Source organism: Phodopus roborovskii, unplaced genomic scaffold (genome assembly GCF_943737965.1).
Source record: "Phodopus roborovskii unplaced genomic scaffold, PHOROB, whole genome shotgun sequence".
Lineage (NCBI taxonomy): Eukaryota > Metazoa > Chordata > Mammalia > Rodentia > Cricetidae > Phodopus > Phodopus roborovskii.
In genome coordinates this window covers 16,524,311-16,545,291 of record NW_026126549.1, presented here as the reverse complement: position 1 = coordinate 16,545,291, position 20,981 = coordinate 16,524,311, and the positions used below count along the sequence as shown (strand labels likewise).

The 20,981-nt window shown below is 44.2% G+C and overlaps 1 protein-coding gene across 2 annotated transcripts in view; it reads right to left on the bottom strand.

Moving 5' to 3' along the window:
• Gramd2b (GRAM domain containing 2B) overlaps positions 1–20,981 on the bottom strand; it is a 59,609-nt gene that overhangs the window by 3,764 nt on the left and 34,864 nt on the right. For both annotated transcript variants that reach the window (XM_051200758.1, XM_051200757.1), the window contains 11 exons: positions 17,997–18,108; positions 15,611–15,677; positions 13,758–13,861; positions 10,242–10,337; positions 6,367–6,438; positions 6,192–6,272; positions 3,467–3,578; positions 2,721–2,843; positions 2,105–2,192; positions 928–1,032; positions 582–675 (listed from right to left, as the gene is read on the bottom strand). In XM_051200758.1, coding sequence (XP_051056715.1) covers positions 582–675; positions 928–1,032; positions 2,105–2,192; positions 2,721–2,843; positions 3,467–3,578; positions 6,192–6,272; positions 6,367–6,438; positions 10,242–10,337; positions 13,758–13,861; positions 15,611–15,677; positions 17,997–18,108 — 1,054 coding nt within the window. The remainder of the gene's footprint in view (positions 1–581; positions 676–927; positions 1,033–2,104; positions 2,193–2,720; positions 2,844–3,466; positions 3,579–6,191; positions 6,273–6,366; positions 6,439–10,241; positions 10,338–13,757; positions 13,862–15,610; positions 15,678–17,996; positions 18,109–20,981) is intronic.

Genomic DNA, 20,981 nt, shown 5'->3' with positions numbered 1-20,981 from the left:
ATTAAAGGCAAGTGTTACCTCACACAGCAATTTTTGTTTTGTTTTAATGATTTTATTCTTTTTATTTTATGTGCATTGGTGTTTTGTTTGCATATACATCTGTGTTAGGATGCTGGATCCCCTGGAACTGGATTTACAGACAATTGTGAGCTGACATGTGGATGCTGGGAATTGAATCCATGTCCTCTGGAAGAACAGTCAGTGTTCCTAACTGCTAAGCTGTCTCTGCAGCCCCTAAAGCAAGCAGGATACTTCTAACCACAACTTAGCCAGTGGCTCAAATCCAGGTAGCCTTCTACCTCTGCCACTGGGAGCAAGGTAACTTAAAACTTTATTCATTCCTAATTAGCCAAGGGAGTAACAGGAATTCTAGTTGATTCCCAAATGTAACCCTCCATGGACCCCAGTGTCACTGACAACTTAACCAGTGGTCCCACGTCCAGGTAGGGACACAAATGATAGACCAACCAAATCTTTATTTTGCTGAGAGGAAATTCTGTTTCTTTATAGAAATAAAAAGGGCCAGTAGCAACTGACAGGAATGATCAGCTTGCTCCTATCCTCAGGAAAAAACAACTTACCTTTTCTAATTTCACTATGTTAGCTGTAAGTTCTTGGCAGAGGGCCTCCACATTTAACTGTACTTGTGATCCCAGGCCCGACGGGACTGTCTGCCTGTAAGCAAGGAGAGAAACATTAAGAGGAACCACTGAAGGAAAGGCACAGAATGTTAAGTTTGAACAGAAAACTACAGGCCAGAAGAGAAGACAGGAGTCATTTTGACAGGAGTCATTTTGCCTGTAACTGTCACAAAGGACGACTGAGTCCTTTATACAGAACGTATTCTCAGTGTTTGCTAAGGAGGACTCCAAACTGAGGACAGTTGGTACACTAATCTGAAGAGCAAGCAAAGGAAAGCTATCTTACTCAGTACTGTAGGGATCCACAAAGGACGTCAGGGACCCCAGCCGCTCCTCCAGAGTGTTAATTCTGTATCTCATATAGAAGGTCGAGACGATCAATGCACAGACACTAGAGGGAGGCAACGAGAAATTTCCAAATGTTAATGGCCAGGAACTGATCTATAAAAAACAATGACCTCAGAGCCATTTTTCCACTTTGGGAGCATTTTCAAAAGGAACCAAAGTCTTAAAGAGACTTTATGAAGTCTAAGTTGAGTGGCTGGAGAGATGGTCTGGGAGAGAGGGCCTGAGTTTGATTCCTGGTACCCCCCAGAGAGGCTCACAGCCATCTGTAACTCCAGATCTAGAGGATCTAATGCCTTTTGGCCTCCAAGAAAACCAGCTGTGTATGTGGTATACAGACATATATGCAGGCAAAACATTCAAATGAAATATAAAATATTAACAAAGGAAAACAAAAGTGAGAAAATAGGTTGATACTTATTATAAAACTTCACAGCAAGGGGACTTAAAATCCTGTCACCCAAGTCCTCCAAGTGAAAAAAAGATGGCCATTCTTACAGGACTGTTCAAGGCCAGACCCAAGCTAAAACTCCCATCCTTTTTGGTATACTCTTCCTCTGGTCCAGGAGCCTGAGCAGAGAGCAGCAAATCTCATTCCCCCGAGAATCACAAATTCCTTGCTTTTGTGGGGACCAGAGGAGCAGATCTATCCCTCTCTGGTATGAGAGACACCCCAGAACTGAACCAGCTCCTCTCAGAAAAGCAATTGGTTATAGAGTGGGGGCTGATGAAAAGTTAAAAAATGTCTGCGCCTAAGATGTCGGTGAAGATGGCTGATTGTTGGAGATGGATGATATCGTGATGATATTTTGGCTTCTGTTCAAAAGAAGCTGAACACATGAAAAATAAATAAGCAGAACAGAGATACTTCAGAAGATACTGACTGTTGCTCAGGATTTGGTTCTATGGCAGATTTAGCACAATCATTATAAAAAGCTAACCTTAGCCTGAGGGAGAGGGGGAACTGCCTATGAAGGAAACAGAAATTGCCAAGAAAAATATGCGAGTTATGTCAGCACCAGGGGGATTTACAAAGACTCTTGGCAGTGTGAAGAGATTATTCATCTGCAAAGCCAGATCATTTGCATAAATCACTTACAGTAACCACATCTACTTACACAATTGCATAGAATATAAGAATATGGCGGAGAGTTGGGCATTTCTGAGACTTGATGTTATGCAAAATCCCGGCAGTTTCAGACTGGCCTGTTGAGTGGAAATCAAAATAGCAATAATTTAGCACCTCAGTATACTTCTTTCATTTAGCACTATTTCAACACAGAAGAGGTACTGGAGGTAGGTACATTCCCAGACAGAAGGAAAAATATTTGTGGAAAACTCCTCCTTGGTATTTTAACCAGTAGGTTCATTTTTTTTTTCCAACTCATTTCATCTAATAATATATATTTGAGAGGCTTCTTTCTGCCAAGTATTGTACTGGGTAGGTCAGTGGAACAATGTAACATTATTATTATTGTTAATAAATAAGAAACAAGACAGTAAGGAGTTTGACCATTAACTTTTGGTTCTTAATCTCAAAGTATGGAGGACAATGCAGCAACTTTCACTGTGACCCCGGTGAAGCCCAGAAGCAGGAACTACTTACAGAATAAGTAAGTGGGATTTGACATGCAAAGACCAACAAGAGGAAGGGAGGGAACATGAGTGACAATCATGGTGTGAAACACCGGAGCTCTTTACACAATCGCTTTCCCACCAATGACTGCGCCTCACCATGCACAGGAAGGCTCTTGGCTTTCCCATCCGGCGCTCTGTTCCCGTGGGCATCAGTCCGAGGTGGTTTTGTTTCTCCCTTGGTGACATTCAGAACTGTCTGAGACTCGGTCACATGGAAGTCTGTCAAGAAAATGAGGCCAGGTCAGTTTGCTCCCCAATATATTTAAAAATCATAGGATCAGCTATAAAACCCTTGACTCCTTCATCTACATAATGGCCATGTTGTGGCTCTCCCATGAGTGGGATGTGATGCCTGGAGACTAAAACCCAGAGTTCACTAGGAAATGATGCAGGGACCCTGGGTTGTCATCCACAGACACACAGTTTTAGTGTCGTTACTATCACTGACAGTAGTGAGAAACCTCATGTTGATCCCCTCTCTCAGCCACCCTAGCGCATCAGTGTAAGAGATAGCTGCTAAATATAGACGAGGTAGATGGATTTTGCCATAGAAGCAATCTCCCCACCGTTTTTTCCTTTTTGGAGACAGGATTTCTCTGTAGGATTGGAGACTGTCCTAAGAACTCATTGTAGACCAGGGTGGCCTCGAACTCACAGAGATCCACCTGCCTCTGCCTCCATGAGTGTAGCAATTCCCTTTCTTAGGAACCCTTTCTCAAGATTTCCTTTGCAACTGTTAGCTGGGAGGAGGGGGGGTGGACCTTGTTTTGTGTCTTGAAGAGGGGGAGAGGAGGGTGTTGTGTGGGGCATGAAACTTGAATCGGGACACGATTTCCCCAGACCTCGGGAGTTCTCGGATTCTGGAGTCTGAGAGCCGGAGCTGCTGTACCCTTCCATGTCTTGCCTGCGTTGTCGAACCACACCATCCAGGTCTGAGAACTCATCGTTGAAGTCCTATGGGGAGACAATGACGTGAGGAGACAGGCAGGCCTTTGTAAACCCAGCCACCTCGCTCAGGCCCAACCCATAAAATATGAAAATGAAGCACGGGTTGCCACACGCCACAGGTTTTTTCCTAACCTAGGAGTATCTGGTTACGGAACCGAGAGTCCTCCGCATGGTTAGAATCCTTCAGCAAACAGCTGAAACAAAAAGCACCGGCCGACTGGTGAGACAGAAACGGCTAGCTGGAGGCTGAGAATCTCAGCAGCACTGTCCCGAAACACCCGACTGCTGCCGACAGAATGAGAGCCGGGCAGACAGACAGCCCAAAGCCACTCCAGAACGTGGTCAAAAAGCGTTGTAAATTATAACGAAAACAAACGACAGTGGTCACAGAAAAGAACAAAACAAAACAAACAAAACCACTTCTGGCAAATCAGACCGGGAAAGGAAAGCTGGCAGCCTTTTCAGTTAGATCCAGTCAGGGTCAGCTACGTACAGAGGAAGCAGACAGGAGAGAAGGCTACAGCATAGGCATTTTAATTTGTATTCTACTGGCTTCCCTGAAGTGTTCAAGACCCAAGGGGGCACATGGTGTTCCCAGCTGGGCCTGGCAAAAGGCAAAACTAGGCTGAACTCTGAACAGTTTAGCTGCCCACTGAGGGAGCTCTAATAAGCAAATGAGCAAGGTTTGTGTTTGACTTTGCTGTCTTTGGGTAATCTCAGCATCCATGAGATTCCTTACAATGATGTATAGGGGAAGGAAAGGTGAACATCCGATGGATTGATTTATACTTGGTTTAACTGTTTGAGGCAGGGTCTCCATCTATCTCAGGCTGGTCTCATAGTCCCATTGTAACTGAGGATGACCTTGGACCCTCCTGCCTCTACCCCTACAGGTGTGAGCCACCATGCCCGCTTTGTTTGGTGCTAGGGACAACCCATGGCTCTGTGCAGGCCAGGCTAGCACTCCACCAACCGAGCTACAACGCAGTTTTGAAAAGTGAAAAACTTTATAGTTAAGTTCTTCAACTTAATCGTGACTTACGGGCCAGTGTGCAAACCGCCTTACACACATGGATGCTCTGGCCCTCCCCACCCATATGGTGAGGTTAGGATTCCAGGGGATGGAATAAGAGGATCAGAGTGGAAGGACCTTTTCTGAGGAGAGACTCCAGCTGGGTGGGCTCAGACTGGAAACCATGTTTGCTGAATTCTAGGTCATCACGTGTATTTTGTCCTGCCCACACCCTCCCCCTCCCCCTCCCAGTGCTATGGAACATTATGATGGTCTGTGAGGATGGAAACCCATTCTAACTTGAGAAGCATTAGCAATCATGCAATACACAGCCTTCTGTGTTTGTTTGTCATAATGATTTTAAGGCCCATCTATGTGATAGCATGTATCAGCCTTCAATTATTTTTTATGAGTGTGTAATATTCCACTGTGTACTCTATTAAAGACATCCCATTCTTCAGTTAATGGGCATCAGGGTTTTATACTACTTTGGGCTATTATGAAAAATACTGCTATAAACAGTCCTTTCTGTTTTTGAAACAAAGTTTTGCTGTATATTTCTAGCATGACCTATGTAGTTCAGTCTGGCCTAAAACTCATTAGCAATCCTTCTGTCTTAGCCCCCACCCCAAGTACTGGAATTACAGGTGCATGCCACCACTCCCAGATAAACTTTCCTGTTCGTATTTTTATGTGAACATGTTTTAATTACATTAGTTTTCAAAATGCAAAAGAAGATTCATAGATGTTGAACTATGTTTTTGTTTGTTTGTCCCTCCCCCACCCCCCAGGATAGAGTTTCTCTGTATAGCCCTGACTGTTCTGGAACTCACTCTGTAGACTAGGCTGGCTTCAAACTTGGAGATCCGCCTGCCTTTGCCTCCTGAGTGCTGGGATTAAAGGTGTGTGCCACCACCGCCTGGCTGAAATTATGGGCTGTATTGTTTGACTCAAGGCAAACATTTATCAATATGGTTTGTACGATATTGTTAGACTTCTCTATTATAGGTAGGCACCATGTGCAAATAGGCACTAGAGGTTTTCACTGTGGTCTACAAAGTCCAAGGGAACCATCGTAGCTCTACCTGACACCTGAGCATAACGGCTTTGCCTAGTCATTTCTGAGTCTGCCTATCTCCCCTAAGCTGAAGTCTCTGAAGGTGAGAATTAGTTTAAATTTTCCCTGGTTTACATCAGTATAGCACCCTGAGTGGACCTTTGTGCATTGAGCCCGCCTCAAAGAGATTTGTGAATGTCTAAAGCAGCACAGTGTCTGAAATGTAACTAAGTGGAGAGTGCTTGGCCGGCATGCATAAGGCTCTGGGTTTGACTCCCAGCACCTCACACAGCAAAACTGACAAGCAAACGAAGCTAGGTCTTATGTACCTCCAATCTAGCTATCATATTTCTCCTCCATGTAGATTACTAGAAAAAAAGTTAGTAGCTTCCTTTGGTCCCTCTGCTTCTGGAGAGTCGAGTTGTGCTTTGCAGCTGCCCCCAACTACATTGGTCCTGAGTTCTTCCCAAGCGCTGGCTGTCCTGTGAGCACAGGGTAGCCATGGCTCCATCCTTTGTTGTGCACTTACATCATTATTTGGGCAGCTTACCAGAGGCAGAGATGAAGGGCGATCTGCCCGGAAACTATTTTCAGGAGAAGATGGGTTGGAATTGTTACCGACACTTGTGTTCTGAAATCATAGGAATAAAATGAAAACCCAGATCAACTTCAGACCTTAAGGCATACCAAAGAAAGACAGCATATAATTCGGATGTTATACGCACCTCCAAGTGTCCACACACAGATTTTAGCAGTTTGTATGTTGAATCTCTGGAAAGTAGGGAAACGAATATGTACTGGAAAATAAAGTTCAATCAAAAGAGTTTAGAGTTCCAAAAATACTTGTCACATGTTTTCTGTTTTCTTGTAAATTTTCAAGTTACAGTGTGTGTGTGTGTGTGTGTGTGTGTGTGTGTGTGTGTGTCTGTGTGTGTGTGTATTCACATGTGTGCTATGGTGTACCTGTGGAAATCAGAGGTCAACTCTTTCTACCACGTAGGTCTTGAGGATTGAACCAGGCCATCAGGCTTTATAGTACAGACATCCTTTACCAGCTGAGCCATCATTTTGGCCCTAGCTTTTATATTTCCAGATGACAAAGACTATCACTTTAAATATAACCTCATTTTTTTTCACCTAACATTCAATTTTTATTTTCTTTCTTGTGTCATGTGTCTTCCTTCCTTCCTTCCTTCCTTCCTTCCTTCCTTCCTTCCTTCCTTCCTTCTTTCCCTCCCTCCTTCCCTTCCTCCCTCCCTCCTTCCTTTCTTTTTTTCTTTTGAGGCTGGTTCTCATGTGGCTCACTCAGACTGGCAACAAACTTGCTATGCAGCTAAAGATGATCTTGAACTCTTGAGAGTTCTGCCTCCACCCCAGAACTGCAGAGATTATAGGTGTGTAGCACCATTCCAGTGTATGCGGTGTTGGGGACTGAATTCAGGGTTTCATGCTGCTAGGCAAGCACTCTACAGATGAAGCCACATCTCTAGCTCATTATATCCCCTTATTATAATAATAAATTCTCTATATTCAATTTAAACATAATTTTAAAAATGGCAAAATGAAGGCTGCCAAATGATGACATGGGCATCCCTAAAAACATAGATGAGATGTCAGGGCACTAAGGCAAGGCTGGTGATATAGGCTGGCCCCTCCAAAGTTCTCTCCTCTCTCTAGTATTTTGTTTTTAAGGATATTCTGTGATTCCTGGAGGAGGCCTGCTTTCTCTGCTCTGACATAGATTTCTGAAGAAAACGTCCTAGCAGTTCTAACAGGGTTGCTCTTTATCACTTTCAGGTTCTTCCTGTGTGTGATGCGGCTTTCTCTGTGTGTGTATGATGCATCCTTCTCCATGTGTGTGATGCATCCTTCTCCATGTGTGTGATGCATCCTTCTCCATGTGTGTGATGCGGCTTTCTGTGTGTGTGATGCATCCTTCTCCATGTGTATGATGCATCCTTCTCCATGTGTGTGATGCGTCCTTCACCATGTGTGTGATGCATTCTTCTCCATGTGTATGATGCATCCTTCTCCATGTGTGTGATGCGTCCTTCTCCATGTGTGTGATGCATCCTTCTCTATGTGTGTGATATGGCTTTCTCTCTGTGTGTGATGCATCCTTCTCCATGTGTGTGATGCGTCCTTCTCCATGTGTGTGATGCATTCTTCTCCATGTGTATGATGCATCCTTCTCCATGTGTGTGATGCGTCCTTCTCCATGTGTGTGATGCATTCTTCTCCATGTGTGTGATGCATCCTTCTCTATGTGTGTGATATGGCTTTCTCTCTGTGTGTGATGCATCCTTCTCCATGTGTGTGATGCGGCTCTCTCTCTCTCTGTGTGATGCATCCTTCTCCATGTGGGTGATATGGCTCTCTCTCTGTGTGTGTGATGCGGTTCTCTCTCTGTGTGTGATGCATCCTTCTCTATGTGTGTGATATGGCTTTCTCTCTGTGTGTGATGCATCCTTCTCCGTGTGTGATGCAGCCTTCTCCATGTGTGTGATGCGGCTCTCTCTGTGTATGTGATGCATCCTTCTCTATGTGTGTGATATGGCTTTCTCTCTGTGTGTGATGCATCCTTCTCCATGTGTGTGATGTGGCTCTCTCTCTGTGTGTGATGCATCCTTCTCCATGTGGGTGATATGGCTCTCTCTCTGTGTGTGTGATGCGGCTCTCTCTCTGTGTATGTGATGCATCCTTCTCTATGTGTGTGATATGGCTTTCTCTCTGTGTGTGATGCATCCTTCTCCATGTGTGATGCAGCCTTCTCCATGTGTGTGATGCGGCTCTCTCTCTCTGTGTGTGATGCATCCTTCTCCATGTGGGTGATGTGGCTCTCTGTGTGTGTGTGATGCGGCTCTCTCTCTCTCTGTGTGATGCATCCTTCTCCATGTGTGTGATGCGGCTTTCTCTGTGTGTGTGATGCATCCTTCTCCATGTGTGTGATGCATCCTTCTCCATGTGTGTGATGCGGCTCTCTCTCTCTCTGTGTGATGCATCCTTCTCCATGTGTGTGATGTGGCTCTCTCTCTGTGTGTGATGCATCCTTCTCCATGTGTATGATGTGGCTTTCTCTGTGTGTCATGGCATCTTTTCAGACCGAGTTTGAAAGATCCCTCTCTTTGGCCACCAGGAGAATGATGTAATGCCCAAGTCAGCATCATGGCATTCTAGAGGAGTGGGCACTGTGGGTGTTGGCACTGGACAGATCTAGGTGCAGAGTCTGGCTCTGATACTTAATAATAGTGAACAATGAGAAACTGATCAAGCACGCTTTCCCTATGGGGTGCACACAGATAAATTACAAAACGTAAAGAAGACACTCAGTGTACACCTGGCAAAGAGTAAGTGCTTGATAGCTGTTTGTATTTTTTTGTTTTTAAAAAGGTATGTTCATTTATTTTCTAGTTTACCAGAATCTATCTATTTAATCTATCTATCTGTTTGTTTGTCTGTCTGCCTATCATCTATCATCTGTCTATATTATTACATAGTTCAGACTGGCCTCAAACTTATGATTCTCCTGAGTTAGCTCCTAAGTATAGAGATCACAGATGTGTTGTTCGTTTTTCTTCTCATCCATACTTAGTTTTTAGTATGGTAGAAGTTGAAAGTAGCTTTTACGCTTTCACAAAAATAATACGTGAAACAAATATCTAAATGGAAATGTTTCTGGTTGCATGTTCTGGGTAGCTCAGTTCAGGAGTTATTCCAGCACCTTGGTGCAGAAGAGAGGCTGTGTGTGTGTGTGTGTGTGTGCACGTGCGTGTGCATGTGTGTGTGTGTGTGTGTGTGTAGGCCTGTCACCTGTGAGACTGGGGACCAAACTTAGACTGTCAGGCTTTTGCCAGTTCCTTCACTTGCTGAGTTACCTCATTAGCCAGGCTTCTCCTCTCTCTCTCTTCCTCTTTTCCTTCCTTCCTCCCTCCCTCCCCCCCTCTCACCCTTCCTCCCTCCTCTCTGTAGTCAAAGCTGTCTTGGAACTTGCTATTTAGACCAATAAGACTTTGAATTCACAGAGATCTGTCTACCTTTGCCTCCCAAGTGCTAGGATTTAAGGCATGCACCACCACACCCACACTAAGCTTTTTTTTTTTTTCCATTTTAAACAGTTTAAATCTATTATTATTATTATTTCAAGCACATATGCATGTGGACATATATGGATGTGTGAGTGCTACAGTGCATACATGTAGATGTCAAAGCTCTACGTTTGGGAGCTAGTTCTTTTTTCCATTTTGGGAATCTGGGAACTGAATGCTAGTTGTTAGGCTTGCACTCTTATCCACTAGGCTATCTTGCCAGGCTCCCAGATCTTTTTCTAATGAATAAATTTCTTACTGGTGTCAACTGGATGGTGAGGCAATTGTTAGCACACAGAAGATTCCATGCATTAGATATACTTTTCAGAGTTGTCCTATATGTGATGCGTGTTTAATGTTGTTTGCTTTCTGTGCTGCTCCTGTAAATTTGCTATTGAAATGAATTAAATTGCAACAACAACAATAACAACAGCCCCTCAAAAGAACAAGAGCAACAATGACGGAGAAGAAAGCAACAACAGACAGAAAGGGTGGTCCTGCAGTGCTATACTCACCCTGTCTGTGACTGTCGCTATAATCAAGGCATTTGGCACCAGAAGGGCAGTTTTGGTTTTCTTTATCAGGGTGACTGAGAAAGCGGGGATAGAGATCTGAAACAGAACCATCCAGTTAGTGCCAGCTCGGACGTGACACACAGCACGTCAGATCTACACTTGGCTCAAGACACCGCCAGCCAGTTTCGTGAAGAACAGTGCATCTGGGGAAGGGTGGGAACACATTACTGAGCTGTTCAGACTGGGATTTCCAAAGCCACAGCTGGGAAGTTCTAGACATGGTAACAGAACACAGTCATTACGCTGACGTGCATGCATCAGGGCTCAAGGCTCCACGGAGGCTTATCGATTATGGCATCTGCTCTGCACTCGGTTTTTGGGTTGAGCACTTGTGGGTGGGTAAAACATCCTGGATAGAAAGTCTTGAACCTAAACCTGAATTCAGTCCCATTACTATTTACATGGCCTTCTCAGCCTGACAGGCCATCCATGCAAAGCTTTTGTTTCCCGATTTACAAGTATAGACAGCCCTTTTTTCTTTTTAATTATCTATCTATCTATCTATCATTTATACTGTGTTCTCCCTGCATGCATACCTGTACACCAGAAAAGGGCACTAGATCTTATTATAGAAACAGCTGTGAGCTACCATGGATTGCTGGGAATTGAACTCAGGACCTCTGGAAAAGCAGCAGTGTTCTTAACCTCTGAGCCATCTCTCCAGAACCAGACAGCCTTTCTTTATACTCAGATTTATTTTTTATCTGCATTAAAAGATAAGGGTCAGAGTGCATTCAATGCTGAATGAAAACTTTTACCAAGTTTCTCATTTGTTTCTTGATATCAGAATAGCAACAAACAAACAAACCACATTACGTTCATTTCTGGCTCAAATAAGAAATAACAATTCTTACTTATCAGGTGAGACTGTCATTTAATTATGCCAATCATGTAAGGCTTAGAAATCAGATCACAAAATCTGTTTGGAGAGATACATGGTTCATTCAAGGTCCTGTACATCAGAACTTAAAAATGTTGGAATCTGAACTGATCTGATCTGAAATAGTCACTCCCTCCCATATGATATGCTATAAGACTATATCAGACAACACAGAGAGCAGCAACTGCCCAGTTTTGTTTCAAGTGAAAATGATAATATTAATATGAACCTCCAGTCTCACATACAGGCATGGTTAAACAAAAAATGATTTGACTCCATGCCTAGGTACACAGGCTTACTTGAGCATATAGCTTATAAAATAGCTCACGTACTCTGAAAGAGGTCACAGGGTCAGTGGGGGAAGAGGAGGGTGCTGGTTCTGCCAGTCTGAGGGATTGTAAACAAACTCTCAATTTTGAAAACTGCGTTCATGTTTGGGTCTCGGAGATGAACTATCCTCCGCTCTGAGTTGTTCTAGGAAGGAAGACTGAGAAGAATGAGGGACTGATGCCACTCAGAGTCTTTTATAAAACGCTATTGTTTTAAAGATTTCTAACCACAAACATTCTCAAGGGCAGGGGACAATTCTGGTTGGGGTAACTTTGGGGAAAAGGCTGCAGACCTGTTAAGATAACGATGATAGCAGAATGAGTCCAATTTGGTTTCTGAGCAGGCTACAAGCACACAGGGACAGGGGGCCAGAACGTCAGGCTTTTCTGAGGCATAAAAGACCCAGCAGGAATTTTAATCATCTGTTCTGTGACTATAAAATTATAACCACATAGCTTGTGAAATGAAGACGAAGTGAGTTTTTTTCAGTGGGATTGGACGAATGTGATACAGGCGCGTTAATTTTACCGGCATCTGAAAGAGCCTCACTAGTAACAGGTGTTTCAGGGTAGGCGCTTAGAGACGTCCCCCTCTGAGAGCAAACTGGAAGACTTTAATCTTATTAGATCATGTTGGACTGAGGTCTGTTGACTCATGAGGGAATTCTGCAAGACCTCTGAAGCCCAAAACTCTTTGACAGCATGTTAGGGGCTGGGAGAAACAGACAAACCACTGTCCCTGTTCTTACTCTGTCCCATGCTAATTCTGTCTCCTCTCTCTGAGGAGTAAATGCAGCACATACAGAAGATGCCTACTGTGTCCAAGTATTAAAAAAAAAGCCAGGGACAGCAGAATTTTCAAATCGCTGCTAAATCACCTTAGCTCAAAGCTCACATACTGCCTTTGTGAACTTATATGTTACTAAAAAAGGAAAAACACTTTGTTCAGAATGTCTTTTGACTGTGCTTAGAGGTGCAGGCTGGCTTTGAATTCAGACCCATGCTTATCCCACAGAGAAGCAGGACCCCCTCTAGACCCCATGGCCAACTTCTTATAATCCTGAAATCTAGAGTTAAGCTGGAAGACTACGTTGTACTGTATTAAATCAGAGAATGCCTCAACTCAAAATATGCCTAAGAATAGCATTCAATAAGCATCTATAAAAAGCAACATGAAGTATGTTGCCCTCCAGAGCTAACATCAGCAATAGACACTACCCATCATATTTGTTGCGTGGCCCTTATAGGATTACCAGTGGCTATGGGGAGAATGTTTAGATATAGTATATTATTGCAAAGAGTTCATAACTGGCTGCCTCATGGGTATGAAATGGCTTATTTATAATCTCGAGGCACAGTCACTGAATGCTCACTGAGGTCATGGAAAGCAGGAAGGCGTTCTTCTGACCTCTGGCTGCTTGAACAAACTGTGCCACATATGCGGCCATAGTTCACAGGACATGGATTGCCTTTCCCTTCTTTGTGGGACAGTTTCAGAGCGTGGTGCCTTGGGAAACTGCCACGTCCTTCATCACCCAGGCTGTTCTCAAGCTCCGGGTATCCTATATCTCAGCTCAAATTTGAGTTTAACCGAGAAATAAAGGCAGCCCCACCAGAGCGTATTTGAGGTCATAGGGCTCTGCAGACAAAGCCTTGTACACTTGAGCTCCAGGTCCCTTGATTTACAAACCTGTTGTCCTAGTAACTGCTATGGATATAGCAAAGACGGATAATTTAAAAAAAAAAAAAATGGGGGGTGGGAGTTGTTTGAGGCAACGTCATATACAATAGGTTAGGCTCGTCTGCAACTCACTTATTATAGCCCATCCTGTCATCAAACGCATGGAGGCCCTCCTTCGAGGATTAGAGGGCTGAGCCACCACACCCAGCTACATGTTTTGGTTTTTTTAATGAATGCCTTTGGGATGGATTTCCTAGAAATGCACAGGAACAACGTCATGTCTCTGATGATATGTGGGTAAAAGGGATTCAGGGCAAAGGGTGGAGAAGTGCAAGGTAATGTGTGTTAGGAAAGGACAAAGCAATCGGTGCTGGGGGGGGGGGGCAGGAAGGAAGTCGGAGTCATCCGGAGCCATTTAGAGCTGTCAGATTTGGAAGCACAACAAAGGAAACTGGAAATAAAGTCAGGCTTGTGACGGAAAGACTTAAATACAGCTAAATTTAAAGTAGTTTCTATTTAAGCATGTAATGAATACCATATTAACCTTTCCTTCTAAACACACCAACCTTAGTGTCTTTTCCAAAGACCTTGGAATGAAAACAAATCCAGTTTTCCGACACAAAGAGCTTCCCTTGGTATAGAATTTCTTTCTGGAGAGCACAGGTAAAGCCTAAAAGACAGACAGGTAGAAAAGCGCCATTTAGAATCTCACCAGATTACTATTATTCCCATGATTTCTATTTCAAATAACCCTGTGTCTGTATTTCTGTGATGAAACACACAGTCGTACTCCAAAGTGCCATTGCCAGCCACTACGAAAGGCAAACTTCTTCTGGGCCAAAGCTGCCGTGTAATGTAACTTCAAAATGGCCTGCCTTGTTTTGCTATTGTTGCTTTGTTTGTTTTTCACCAAACAAACACAAACGAACAAACAAAAAACCCAAAACTTTCTGTAAAGAGCTCAGCATGACCAGAGGTGCTCTTGTCCACCATCTTTGTAACCCTGACTTTGAGGTCGGCCACTTTAACTTTCAAGCATGTGCTATGTGAATCTGGGTTACAGCATGCCAAGATGTGTGCCCGCCATCTTTCCTTCTTGAACTATTATCTTAAAATGAGCATGCTTGGCAGCATGGCCCGCCTGCAAAGTGATTTCCTACTTGTATAGTTTCCCTAGGCTTCCGTTCTTTGAGGAGGGCATTGCTTTGGAAATGACGCCTGTGCCCTTCATCCACTGCAAGTAATAATAGATGGCTTCCCACTTTTCAATTTCTTGCTGTTCACGTTTTCGTGCTTACACACAACATGCGAACATACTACATTTGGCTGCATTACCACTTCTTTATGAGTTTTCTTTTCTTTTTCTTTTAAGATAAGGTGTTGCTGTGTGGTCCAGACTTGCCTGGAGTTCAAAATTTAGATCTGGTTGGCCTTAACCTTGAGAACCTCCTGAGTGTTGAGATTACAGGCACACAACAGCATGCCTAGCTCCCCAGTCACCATTAGCTTAATAAAGTCATAATAGCTAGATATTCTAAGAGTACAAGCGGGAGAGAGGCAAGTCTACCTCTAGAAACCAGGGACAATGGCTTAGAAATCTCTTCTATCTGCAACCGTGTGTCACTTGCATGCTGATATAAGCGCCCAAGCGCCCTGGTCCTCTCTTGCCAAGATCCTAATGACTCACTGATGAAATACATGGTCTCACTGGGGAAAGAGCACATGACCACACCTATCAGCTGATCATGGCAGGAACTTAGCCTCTTGACTTAACAAGTACACACCAAGAGAGGCTAGAGTTGAATCATGGGTCCTGTGATGAGCCACGTGCTGACCTGGCACAGTGGGAAACTGCTTGGGTGTGGCCGCTGTGCTCTGCCCAGCACAGGAGAGACTACTTCCATACACCAGGGACCATGCATCCTTTTAGCTGTCTGTGAAATCTTTCCTGTCCCAGGCTTATTATCCCAAATCTGAGGGTGACTCAGTCACAAACATTTCAGCATAAATAGAAACGGCAAGGAGATTGTGGTGGGACCTTTCTGGATTACTTGGTATCACCAGAGCAGGCTGCTCCCTCTGTCTTATGCTCCAGGGTACCAGCAAAATGTGAGTGCAGCTGGCATTACTGTCATGACATAACCGATACCTTTTCCCTGAAATGTGCGTTCCTTCTCCTTAGACAACTCAATTTTTTTTAAAAAAATATTATTTCTATTTTAAGTGTGTGCATGTCTATGTACCATGTTCATGCAGAGGCCAGAAGAAGATACTGATGGCCTAGGACTGGAGTTACAGATAGTTGTGAGCTGCCACGTGGATGCCAGGAACTGAACCCAGGTCCTCTAGAACTGCTGAGTCCTCTAGCTCACTTAGAGTTTTAAACATGGAACTTAAACCAATAACAGATAGGACTTACTTTGCCTCAGTGGCTCTTCAGTTGGGACATCAACAAATAACTTGTGGAAATGCATGTTCGCCTTGTACTGCAGGAGGGCAAAGCACAGGGATTAACACCATTGCTATAATTTTTCGCAACTACCACACATTTTAACCCTAATTTAACTGATTAATTTTCCAGTTCAATCCTTCAGTGAGAGTCACACAGGTTCATGTTCCAACAGAATTAACACATTGCTGGGTCATCAGCTGAGTATCAGAGCCGGGCAAAGGTACGTACTTCTGATAAGACGGGAGACAGCATTCTAAGGACTCTTACCAGGGAAGGTGCTAGAGTCATACACCCAAGTGCCCCGGGGAAAGTTCAGGGCTCAGAAACTGCACTCAGATAACCCTGAACTTGAAGTCTTTGGCTCTACTTCTGCCTTGGTGTGTGGTTGTGCCCTCATCATTTAGCTCCCCTGGGCCTCAGTTTCTTTTTTCTTCCACTGACAACAAAAGAAGTCCTGCCTTAGAGGGCTATTTACATGGAGTAACACATTGGGAGAGCCCACCACTTGGGACAGTATGTGACCACTGGTAGTATGTGGCCACAAAAGCCAGAGGCAGATGAGCAGGACATAACACTCTAGGGCAGTATAAGGCCCAAGAGTCTAGAGCACTGTAGATAGTTTCCTTGCAAAATGCACCTGTCTCTACAACAGTGGAGATAATTTATAGCTAGTGAAATGTTTACCACAAGCATCATCTATACCCAACCCCAAGTAGGTGGCACCCCATTCTAGGGTTAGGACACTGTCAATCAGGGATACTGAGGAACATGGCCACACAGTGACCAAGACACAGATCTAGGTCCTTTGGTGACAGGTTGCTTTGCTTCTAGAATGCTCTTGAGAAAAACAGGTGATAAGACAGTGGCTCTCAAACTTGCAAATGCTGCTCCCTTTAATTTAGTTAGTTCCTCACATGGTTACCCCACCATAAAATTATTTCACTGCTATTTCATAACCATAATTTTGCTACTGTTATTAACCATAGCATGAATATCTGACATCCAGGATATCTGGTATGTGACCCCTATGAAAGGGTCATTCAACCACAAAAGGGGTCACTACCCATAGGCTGAGAAGCACTGTGGTAAGAACTCTGGAAAACAGATCTTGGATGGTGTGCTCTCCTAACCAGGGAGCTCTCAACTGCAAACCAGTCGTCTATTGGCATGAAAAAGCCCCAGATCAGGCCACTAAGATGCAGGCAGACGGCCCCAACATGTCAGCTGTCTAATACACAAAACATCTTATGTAAAGTGCATGAATGCATTCTGCCTCCCATGTGTTCATTTTGCATCAGAGGCCTGGAATTTCTTCCTGTGATGATCCCCCAATCTGCTTCTCCTTTCTAGGAGACTTGAACTTGCACATCCTCAAGCCTCTGATGAAAGCTGCATGTACTATGAGTGGTTCACAGAGGTTTTCCTTTCTAATGGTTACAGAAAGCATTGACTACATACTTGATTTCAAATATCCCTCAACAGTTGTACATGGTGACACACACCTATGATCAGGGCTACTAGGGAACCTGGGGCAAGAGGATCCCATGTTTAAGGCCAGCCTGGGCTATATTGGGCAGACATGTAAAAAAAAAAAAAAAAAAAAAAAAAGGTTGGAGAGATATTAAAGCACTTATGAGACTAAAACATGAGAATCATGAGGGGTGGAGGACAGTCAATATAGTAAGTCAGTACATAATCGAACTGCCCACTGACCCCATGGGGGAGGGCAAAAACCAGCCTTTAAATAGGACACACCTTGGAAGGACAGTGTGGAAATTAAAAATAGTTACTTAAGTTTCATGTATGTGCCAATTATTTTGTATAGTTCTTAGAAGGCACGTGTCCATGAATTTAGGGGAGTTGTGCACAACAGCGAACTGCAGGAAACTGGGGCCAGGGGTCTTGCTCATAGTGGAGTATGTTCTTGGTGCACAGGACTTGGGTTCAACTCTCAGCACCAAAACCCCACATAAAACCCAAACTCCCCTGAGCTGGTCCTAGTAAAGGTGGATTTTTGTCACCTCTCTGGGTATATTTAGCACAGAGTGGTCACCTGTGTGTTCATAGGTCTTAATTCCCTGTGCAGTGGGTATTATAAGCGGTGGACATAACACTCCCCCCTGCTCTGTGACATGTCACACTAGCACCTGACGGTCAGGCTCCGTCCCACAGCCTTGCACTCTTCTCCACGTGGGCTGGCCGGTCAGCTGTGGAATCAGCCTGGACGAGCAGCGTCCATCTGTCCTTCACATTTTTCTAAGCCCTGTACCTGCTTTGGCCCTGGTTAGTAGAATGCTGCATTTCTGAATTCTTATTCGCCTTCAGAGTCAACACATACCACAGTCCTCATTACCTGGCTGGAAGACGAAGACTTTTTCCTTTCAGTCTTAGGGTCAGTCTTGCTTTCGGCTTTACACTCATTCTTATCAGCCGACAAAGGGGAACCATCAAAACTGGATTTTGACCTGGGGAAATCAAACCCACAGAGATTACACAAGGAGCTGTCTTAAGTCACTCATTATAACTAACTTCTCACCGTTGTACCATGTCACATGGAAGACTGATATTTGCTTTTTTTACCCCCTTCTAGATACAGATCAGAACTCACTACACTCTGAAGGCATTTACATATCACGTGACTGGGGTGATCTCAGCAGGCTGCGGTGATGAACTGCAGAAAGGGCATTGGACATGTGAAAGCAATTATGTTGGTTCAAAAGTGTTTTAATCAATAGGAAGGGGTCCTTGAGGCCAATTGCCAAATAAAATTACAGCTGAAGCTCAATCCAACAATATTTTTGCTTCACAATCCATTAATATTTAATAAGAATTAACTAATTGGAGCATTGTGCTGAAGGCCTTAGGCACACAAGACAGTCTTTATCCTTAGAGAGCTTGTGGGCACACACATCAAACATTTTTTCCCCTTCTTTTTGTTAAAGGCAGTGCATGCTGGGCATGGTAGTGCAGGTCTGCAATCCTGACACATGGAAGAAGGCATGAGGCCTTGTATAAGGTACCCAGCAGTTTCATTTCATGTTTGCATTCTGGTCCCTGCTCACACTACCCATAGAGAGTGAGAACAACACCTTGAGAAGATTCAGAAAGCAATACTGTGTAAGGAAGTGCTCCACCCACAGAGGACAGTGCTCCACACAGGAGCCTCTGTACTACAGGACCTTTCCAGATCATCAAAGGTAGCACTGTCTGTCCCATTTGCCCACAGTCCACACCTCTTCAAAAGACTGTTCCTGCACTTTGGTTGGCAGGAATGAAATGCATTGGATGCTACCCTGGGCTATATAGAATCTTCAAAAAAAACAAGAGTGGGGTTTGGGGAGATGGTTTAGTGGGTAAAGAGTGAGTACTACCCACTACTCGTGGACCCCCAGTACCCATGTAAAAAGCCAGGCATGTCTGTGTGTGTCTGTAACCTCAGCACTGGGTTGGTAAAGATGGGGGCGGGGGGGGGGGTTGCTGCGCTTGTTGCCACCAGCCTAGCTGAAAATGGTGGACTCCATGCTCAGTTTAAAAGAATAGGATGAAGAGAGAGAACAGGATACTTGAATTCCTCCTCTGCTCTCTCAATGTGTATAGCCCTCCCCATCATTTGTGTAAGGCATGCCACACAGACAGACAGGCAGACAGACACCATCATAAGATCCAAATCTTCCCTTGCCTGTTACAGGCAGAGGCCAGAACTTTGGAATTTTGGGTGCAGGTCATTTTTAGCCTGCCTCTCCACTTTGCATCTGCACATTATCTTCAGTCCTGTAGCTGAGTACATTCATTTCATGGGACAGAATGTGTATGAGCTCCAGAACCGATACATGAGTGTGTTTTATAATTATGTAGCTGCTTTATTGCTACTGGCTGCAAATAGTACACAGAATGTCCACAATTTTACAAGGTTTCTTGAATTGAAACCACTTATCTGGTTCAAAGTAGATTTAGGAGGAATCTGAATGGATTCAAATGCCACAGAGGACAGATATGATGGGAGCTGGGCAGACAGTAGACACTAGTTTTGTCTGCTTTGAGAACATAGGCTGTATGATGTTTAGGCTTCTTCTAGCAGTTTATGATCCATAAATCCCAGGAAAAGAATCTCTCAGCAATTCACAGTAGATGAACTTGACCAGCTCTGAGCTAGCTAATGCGTTCCCTGGGAATTCTGGGATTATTATTAATTTTTAAATTATATGAGTTTGCTGATACTTGACCTGAAAAGATAACAAGTTTTACAAATGTCATAAATAATAGTGCCATTAGATATGCATAACAGTGCCCAATGTGATCCTAGTATTTGGGAGACTGAAGCAGGAAGATCATGAATTTAAGGCCACCCAGGGGAATATAGTGAGTTAGGAGCATTCCTTAGCTACACAGTACCTCAAATATAAATAACAACAACAACAAAAAAAAAAAAAATGCTGGGTATGGTGGTATATACCTTTAACCTCAGCACTTGTGAGGCAGAGGCAAATGGATCTCTGTGAGTTCAAGGGTAGCCTGGTCTACACAGTAAGACACATCAAGAAAACAAAATGTCAACAAGTAAAAACCCCGAGCAAATAAAATACGGGAATGTATCACTTCTGTGGTTCAATGCATGTTAATGGAATTAGAAGGTGGCAGGCAGATGTTTTAAAGGACTACACATGGCAGGCAAGTGCAGTAAGAAGGCCAGTTCTCTCTTTGAGGGCTTGAAAGGCAGATGGCACAGGTGATGCTCTCTGGAGCAAACGGGGAACTTCTTTGCATAGTACTGATTTCAATGCATCTTCTCTGCCCTGCTATTCTCACTTCCTATAGCTGCCCACAAGCAAGACCAGAGCCTAGTGCAAAATGAAGGCGCATGAAAAAACGGTTAAGAATTTCCAGACATCATGAGCAGAGCATCAGCGCCGGGCCCTCTGCATCACCGCGTACCCTACTCTCGTGGTTCCCACATCTGATACTGACGAATTCACAGGTCTCATGTAACGCCTGGGGAAGTCAGAATGAACAAGTATTTGCAAGGTGACTCCCCAGTCAGTCACAGTGAAAGAAAGGCCTGTGAGAGCGCACACACTGCTCCTGTCGGGGGAGTCACGTGGTGAGTGGGGCAGGATGCTCTGCTGGGAACCGGCTATGAAAAAACCCCACAAACGGTGGGTGTGTAGGGAGGGCAGAAATACTCGCAAGTGGTACCTGAAAAGGGAAATCTGGGTGAGGAGTGACCACGCAGGCATTGGCTTAGAAAGGACTTACAGGTGCAGACGAAGGGGAATGTAGGACTTGGGGAATTGTCTCCTGGCAGAGGTCAAAGGTGGGAGAAGGCAGCGGTTCTAACAGT